Below are 7,921 nucleotides of genomic sequence, written 5' to 3' on the forward strand. Positions count from 1 at the left end.
CTGTAGTGTGATGTGTGTGTGTTATCTGCTTAGTGCCTAATGTAAATATGTGTTGTGTTCCCTGGGATCTGGATCTTTTCTGAAAGATGATAATTTTGGTTTTCTTCAGGTTGACTGTCAGAGCCCAGGTCTGGCAGTATTGCTCTAGCAGGTCCAGGTTCTGCTGTAAAGCGTGTTGAGTGGGAGACGGTGCACGTGTAATATATTTTTACAGAGTTCTGCATGCAGGGTCTCAATTGGATGTTTTTCCCATTTGGTGAAATCTTGATTTGGATTTGTCAGTGGACCCCACACCTCACTGCCATAGAGGGCAATGGGCTTAATTACTGATTCTAATATTTTCAGCCAAATTCTAATAGGGATTTCTATAGGACATTGCCGTTTCATGGCGTAGAAGGCCCTGCGTGCTTTATCTCTCGGTTCATTCACAGCATGATTAAAGTTTCCCGTGGATGTGATTTTCAATTCTGTTTGGCCTCTTGTTATCATGTTGCTCTGATCCATTTACGTGTAACTTTTGCAGCACAATGCAACAAGAGAGAATTCCTGTGCTGAACTCGATCCGACCTGTCCTACCCTTACAGTATTCATCATCATCTTCTCTCCCTGCTTTAGCCATAGACACCATTTTACTCTTTAACTCTGCTATAATTCTTGTCCAAATTCAAAGAAAAAAAACACAACCCAAAGTGTACTGATGAAACATATCAGCCGCAAAAACACCCATTTTCTAACAGGATGTAAAGACAGGAAGCCTGATCACATGATCATATCTAAATATTTAATGCTGTTATATTTAGGAGCAGACTGCCTTTAACTTGTCTTAGGTCATTTAATCAGGTTTGATGTCAAGTGTGTATTATTAATGGCATGGCTATGATGTGTACTCTCAAGTGTTGTCATTTCTGAAATGTCAAACCATCGACATCAGGATATACTGTGTAGTTTGATGTGATCAAGTTAAATTACACTATACTGTTCAATAGTTTGTGGTCAGTAAGATTTTTATTTTTTTTTTAATGTTTTTGAAAGAGGTCTCTTATGCTCACCAAGACTGCATTTATTTGATTAAAAATACAGTAATTCAGTAATATTGTGAAATATTATCCCAATTTAAAATAACTGTTTTCTGTCTGAATACATTTTAAAATGTAATTTATTCAGTCTTTAGTGTCACATGATCCTTCAGAAATCTTGTTAATATGCTGATTTGATGCTCAAGAAACATTTCATTATTATCAGTGTTGACAACAGTGGTGCTGATTTAATATTTTTTGTAAACTGCTCATGATTGTTTGATAAATAGAAAGTTCAAAAGAACAACATTTATTTAAAATAGGAATGTTTTGAATGACAAATGTCTTTACTGTCCCTTTTGATGAATAATGCAACCTTGCTGAATAAATGTATTCATTTCTTTAAAAACAAAAAAACTTTTGATTGGTAATGTATGCGATAAAGTCACAATATAAAGTATTATGCAAATTGTGCAATGAGATGTGATTCCATTCTCTTTTATAAACTGATCTTCACTGGCTGTTTACTGATTAACCACCAAACAAGCATTTCAATGTGACTGTGTTTGGCTGTATTCATAGTGCATCTGCATTTCCTTCTCATCTGCAGTCTGGCCTGATCTTCTGCTGTGTACTGGTAGATCAGAGAGGATGAGCTGCTGGTTAATCCCTGTAGAGCGGTGATCAGACACACGATGATACTAGTCATGGCCATTTACAGGCCAGGCTGCATGTAGAGCGGAAGAGGAAGTTGTTTGAAATATGGGAGTGGGTGTGTGCCTGTGTGAATATGTGAGAAGATGGGTAATAAAGATTGTGGGTCTTCATACTAAGGTCTTAAAGTTAGCTATAAAGTAGGGCTAGAGTACATGGAATCTGTAGACTTTTTTTCAATCTTCACTTATTGTAGGAGGGAAAAAATACAAATGTCGATGTTTTAAAATGTAAGTATGGTAAAATGTGTTCAACTGATGACACTAGTAAATGAAAGCATTTATACCAAAATGTCTAAGAGATAAATATGCAAGTAGTTGTTGATGATGTTCAGAATCTTCGGAAAACTGCTGAACTTTCTCCAGAATTCTGTGGGCTCAGATTCCAAGCAGGTGTAGTCATAGGTTAATTGTTTTTCTTTGAAAATCAGCTGGCTGACCTACTGTTTTAGTGGCTTGGCATGTAGTGAAGTGTTCACCAGAATTGTGCCTGAGATGCAAATGCTCTCGCAGGGCCCGACCTCCATCTTAGCTAGCCTGCACCCTGCCCTACTGTAACCCCTGAAACAGGCCCAGCTGTGAGACAAACACTCCTCCCCACACACACACATAAAGTGCTCACAGCTGGAGTTTCTTCTCCCTCACTCTTCCTCTCCGCAACTTGATTATTCTTCTCCAATATACACAAATGTCTGTTCATTTTTGCCTCTTTATGTGTCTTGATGATCTTTAGAGCTAGAGCTATGTTTAGAATGAAGCAGAATGTGGGTGTCTTTAGTTTAGCCAGAGACGGAAGGAGAGATGTTGGTCATAGTCAACAATTATTAAAAACGTGTGTGAATTAGAAATGTGCATTTTGGTCATTTTGACTACTTAAGTTCTGTTTTTTTTCTTAAATTGTTAATATACAATTTAATAACAATGTTACATTTTTAAATGATTATCCATTTTCCACACTGTATATTATAATGTGATGATGCCTAAATTTGTTTGTAGCATTCAAGCACTTTTAGAAAGTAACTTTTAAAGGTACTATATAAAATAAATGTATTGTAGACAACTGATTTGAATGGTTAGTGTTTTATTTTAAATGTATTTAGTCAATATAGTATAGAATTGTAGTGTACTATTGGCCATTTATTTGTTATCTGCCATAATACATAATTTTTCAATAAATAATTATTTTCTACCATAAATAATTATCATGTTAACCAAAATTGTAATATTTGTGCTTCCCTTATTACTATCATCCCAATAAAGTCTGTTCACACCAAGAATGATAACTTTAAAGATAACTGTATTTGCGTCCACAGCAGTGTTCTGTCAACATGCCATTCTGTTTATTATATAAGCCATTCTGCAGTTAAGTCATCTGGCGCTTTAAATTTGGATGGATTCTGACTCAGCTGTCAATGTTTTCATTGTTCTTTTGCTGGGGGGGGATCTGAAAGATTATATTATATTATTATAACTTTATTGTTATAGTTATCATTATAGTTATTGTCCTTGGCGTAAATGTCTCTTTAGAATGACATTAGATCCATTCTAAATACTCAAAAGCTCAGCATATAAACTAGAATTACTGGTACTAGTGAGTATTATTAGTGCAAACAAAATGTCTTTGTGACTGTCTTTCCAAAAACCTGATGTTTCTGTATTCTGAAAGCCTGGGTTTCTTCCTGGTACAATTGACTTTGATGAACTTGTGCTCTTTTCCTGTTTGTGTAAAAAAAAAAAAAAAAAAGAGCAACCGTTCAGGATTCTCAGCATGCGTATGCACACTCTGTACATGGTAAAGGTTTATGTGACTGTTAATCAGCACAACAGGTCATTTCTTTTAATAGGGCATAATTTTTCTTCCAACATGAAAGGAGAGCCATAGGAGAGGGCTTTCCCTGGAAAGCCGTTAGGAAGGGGCTCAAGTTTGTGTTACCTAAGTGGTCAGCAATCCAGAAGTTGCTACTGAACTAATAAGAAACTGCTGCTGTATTGTGGAGGATTACAGCTTGTTTGTTTGGCAAAAAAAAAAGTGTTTCTCTTGTCTATTGCATGGAAAATATATCACAGTAGTGTCATTTATTTCGGTTTAGCTCTTAAACATTTGGGTTGTTAGCAGAGAAGAATATGGACATATACTGGAGTGGAGTATAGAACAAAACAAACCAATAATACTTGTCAAACACAAGTACCAACACTTCCTTTTAATGTATGTTTTTAATATTTAAATTGAGTTAAAATTTGAGCTAATCATCCATTGCTTAGCTGATTGTGTTTTTCCTTCCTCTAAATTTCACTTCCTTATTCCCTCTTTATAGGTGAAATAGTTGTGAACGAGGCTAACTTTGTAAGGAAGTGCATCAGTGCAGAAAGCTGTCAGGATGACCTCTGGGGGAAACTTGTGTGTACTAACTTCAAAGTTTCCTTCATTACCCATAATTCCTTGCCACGACAGGTAAGCACAGACTTATCTGAGAGTCAGTACTTCGACTTGATTTGACTGCATTTGACTGCGACAATAAGCAGTGATTATGGCATAGAATATTATTAAACACAAAACATGCTTTTGGTTTATATGACATTTTATTGTGTTCTCACAACTTTAAAAAAAGATAGATGAATAAATAAAAAGCGAAATGAAATGAAAGTAAAAAAAAAAAACATGTTTTTGTTAAGTTTTTATGAAATGTATCCGAGTCATTTGAAGAATTGCTGACTTTAACAAGTCTGCTAGCAGAAAATACATGTGTGAATTTTATTTAGCTTGCTCTGCTGTTTTCAGCGTGCAATGGAAATAATTAACCTTCTAGCCCTAAAACATCTCCTATAGTTAAAATAAAAAAAACTTTTCAGGATCTGAATGTAGGTGTAGGATTGTGAGCATCGTGGCTGTGTAGACTTAGAGAATTAATCTACACAGTTGAGCAAAATAAATCAATAGATTTGTCTGTCTTTTGCACTATAATTTGAATTTATTTATTTATTTATAACTGATCATGACAGTGTTTTGATAGAGCCACAGTGTGTAAACATTTTGAGGAAACACTACTGTTGGCTTGCATTCACTGTGGTTGACTCAATAAACTGGAAAGGACACAAAGGGCAGTCGTGGCCTAATGGTTAGAGAGTCAGACTTGTAACCCAAAGGTTGCGGTTTCAAGTCTCAGGTCTGGCAGGAATTGTCAGAGGGGGGAGTGAATAACCAACGCCCTCTTCCACTCTCAATTTCACGACTGAGGTGAGACCCTTGAGCAAGGCACCGAACCCCCAACTGCTCCCCGGGCGCCGCAGCACATGGCTGCCCACTGCTCCGGGTGTGTGTTCACTACTGTGTGTGCACTTGAATGGGTTAAATGCAGAGCAAAAATTCCGAGTATGGGTCACCATACTTGGCCACACTTCACTTCACTTTCAACTTTAAGTATTGAGAAAAGAAGGTCCACAATATATATGTGAAGATATAGGTGAAACAGATTACAGTATTATAATTTATACAATATAATACAGTTATTTTTATATTGGTGTCATGAGTATTACTCCCTACTAGATTGCTAGATTGGATATAAATGGGTCGTATAAGGAGGGAAATAAATTTCAGACTCATGTCAGGCAAAAGAATCCAAAGTTCTTTTCCAGAACAGTGAAATCTGCTACACATATTAACCTGTATAGTCACTCCTTCCTCTTAAACAGCTCACAAGTTAAACATGTTAATAATCTCCCTCAGTCGACCGATGATCAGCTGATTTACTAGGGAAAGAAGGTCAATTATTATTACAGTCCTTAAAAGCTAATACAGGTCACCCATTACACTGGTTCATACACTGGCTAGCTGTAGCTCATGAGGTTCTCTTTACTGGATAACATCAACAAACAGACTGAAAGCAAATGAATGAAAAATTATCCTTGTCTGTTTTATTGTTTACAGAGATTCCAGTGCACCCACCGCCTCTTGGGCGAGCACGATATCCCGCTGGCTTGCGTGGAGCAGGTAGTAACAGGTAATTCAACAGCACATGAACACACTCCACCACACTATAGTGGGGGTATGGGCATTTAGTATGTTACTCTGTTCCACTATTGCCCCCTGTATGAGATGAATGCCTGGGGAGTCGCTGGTTTCCTTCTTTTCTAACTTTGTTTGTTTTCCATTTCTCTTTCTACTGTACTTCAGTGCTCAGTTTATTCTCTCTTTCTGTGTCTGTTCCCCTTTTTCCTTTTCGTAAACTTCTACAGCATTTATGTTAACATAAAAAGGATCATGTGTCCTAGATGAATGACTGTAACCCTGTTTGCTTGGATTTTCCACGAGTGATGCGGTCAAATGTGACGCTGCAGTGTAGCTGCAGAACCTGTTTGGGTGACTGCTTTTAGCATAGCTGGAGATGAGCTCATCCAGCCAGACTGCTGCCTGAACCTGGCCACGATTTATCTTGTTTGTGTTAGATCTTTGCACTCCCCTCATTGCTGACTTAGCCCCCCAAGTGCTGAATTGCTGTGCTAAACAGATGAAGTCTTCTTTTTCCTTTTTTTTTACTCCGTCTGTGTGGCTTTAACAAAGGACCTTTATAAGAGATTCAGGCTTCGAAAAAAAACCACTGCATGCTCTTTGAGGCTTCAGTCTTGTCAGTAAGGCACGCGGAGTGACCCCTGGAGTCTGGGATAGTGCCCTTGGAGGCTAGCTATACTATATTAATTACAGGACTGAAAGCTCCAGCAGACCATATCTGCTCATATTTCTTTTTTTAATTTTTTGAAATTTGTCACGTGCAAGAATAATGTGCTTTTCTCACAAAAATGTTTTCTTACTTTTAATTTACTTAAATTGATTAACTACATCTTAACAACACAGTTGGGCCTTCAGTAGGTTTGGTAATATATTTACATTAGTTAATATGAAAATACAATGAAAAAAAAAACTGATTCATTTATTGCTCTTGTGTAGTAATGTTGGTAATGTAGTAATTTGATATGTAAAAGGTGATTGTGATTTAATATATAATGTACAGTAGGCTTTTTACAATACATGTATAAACAGCATGATTGTGAATGTGATATTGGTATAAACTAGTTCTGCTAATATGAAGTTGATATCTAGTGAGCATTTTCTCTCTCAGCCCATTAGTGGATGTACTTACTTGAGTAGAGGAACTCATTCTGTGGTAAAGATAAAGTGTCATGTTCTTTAGAACTCCAAATGTTAAAAATGGAACAAGTGGTTTTAATTAGCACTTCTGTATTCCTCGTTAGTTACCTTAGGGATAGAGAACTTGTTTCAGTTTGTTATTTTATTTATTACTTTAAACCTAGTCATGATTTCTTGCGCCTTTAGACTGTTTGACTGAATATTATGTAATACATATTACTCATAATACAGATAATACAGTACTCCCTCGCTCACTAGCACATGTAGAATCCAATAGTGACATTAGTAAACTTGGTGGTAAGCACACATTCTATGATACATAACACTGTAGTGTTCATGCAAGTCTGCCTCTTGCCACATCCCAATCCCAATTCTCCCCATCATTACCTGTACTCTATCTACTTTCATTATCTGTAATGCTTACAAAATCCAAATAAGACTTTTTTTATGTGTGTTTTTTAAAATAGTGAATGATGTTAAGGGGAAGCAGAAGATTTTAGGTTCCAATCAGAAGCTGAAATTTAACCCTACTGAGCTTATCCTCTACTGCAAAGACTTCCGCATCATCCGATTCCGCTTTGATGAAGCCGGACCCGAGAGTGCTAAAAAGGTACAAAACACACACACATAAAATAATTAACCTCTCAGCCTCTTGCACCCAAACACACTTGCACATGTTCACACACCTCTGCGTTCCTGGTGCTTTTGGATTAGTCTGAGAGAGGATTAAGGGCTAATGTGTTTGGCTGCAGCCCCCCGCTGAAGTCTGGGTGTTTTTTTCCCTGAAGTAAAATTGTAAACAAGTACAAGAAATTCCTACATGTTATTGGTTCCCATCCTGGAATGAAGTGGAATTATGAGTTGTAAGGCTGGGTTTTGACACAAATTTCACGATTCGATTCGATTCTCATTCACAAGCTTGCGATTCGATTCGATTACTGATTCGATTCGATGTCGATTATTTTGGATATATATCAGGTACAGTACATGCCAAATTTTCTCAAGGAAATAAATCTCTCAACTAATGCTGTAAAATATACATGAGAGTC

General features: G+C 36.8%; 1 protein-coding gene across 1 annotated transcript in view; it reads left to right on the plus strand.

Annotated features, from left to right (window-relative positions):
• The window catches only part of LOC107755009 (myotubularin-related protein 10-like), a 31,072-nt gene that overhangs the window by 13,002 nt on the left and 10,149 nt on the right, over window positions 1–7,921 (plus strand). The window contains exons 3-5 of the mRNA XM_016571653.1: window positions 4,045–4,181; window positions 5,655–5,727; window positions 7,340–7,482. Of these exons, the coding sequence (XP_016427139.1) occupies window positions 4,045–4,181; window positions 5,655–5,727; window positions 7,340–7,482 (353 nt within the window). The remainder of the gene's footprint in view (window positions 1–4,044; window positions 4,182–5,654; window positions 5,728–7,339; window positions 7,483–7,921) is intronic.

Source organism: Sinocyclocheilus rhinocerous, unplaced genomic scaffold, assembly GCF_001515625.1.
Source record: "Sinocyclocheilus rhinocerous isolate Xijiao unplaced genomic scaffold, SAMN03320098_v1.1 scaffold591, whole genome shotgun sequence".
Taxonomy (NCBI): domain Eukaryota; kingdom Metazoa; phylum Chordata; class Actinopteri; order Cypriniformes; family Cyprinidae; genus Sinocyclocheilus; species Sinocyclocheilus rhinocerous.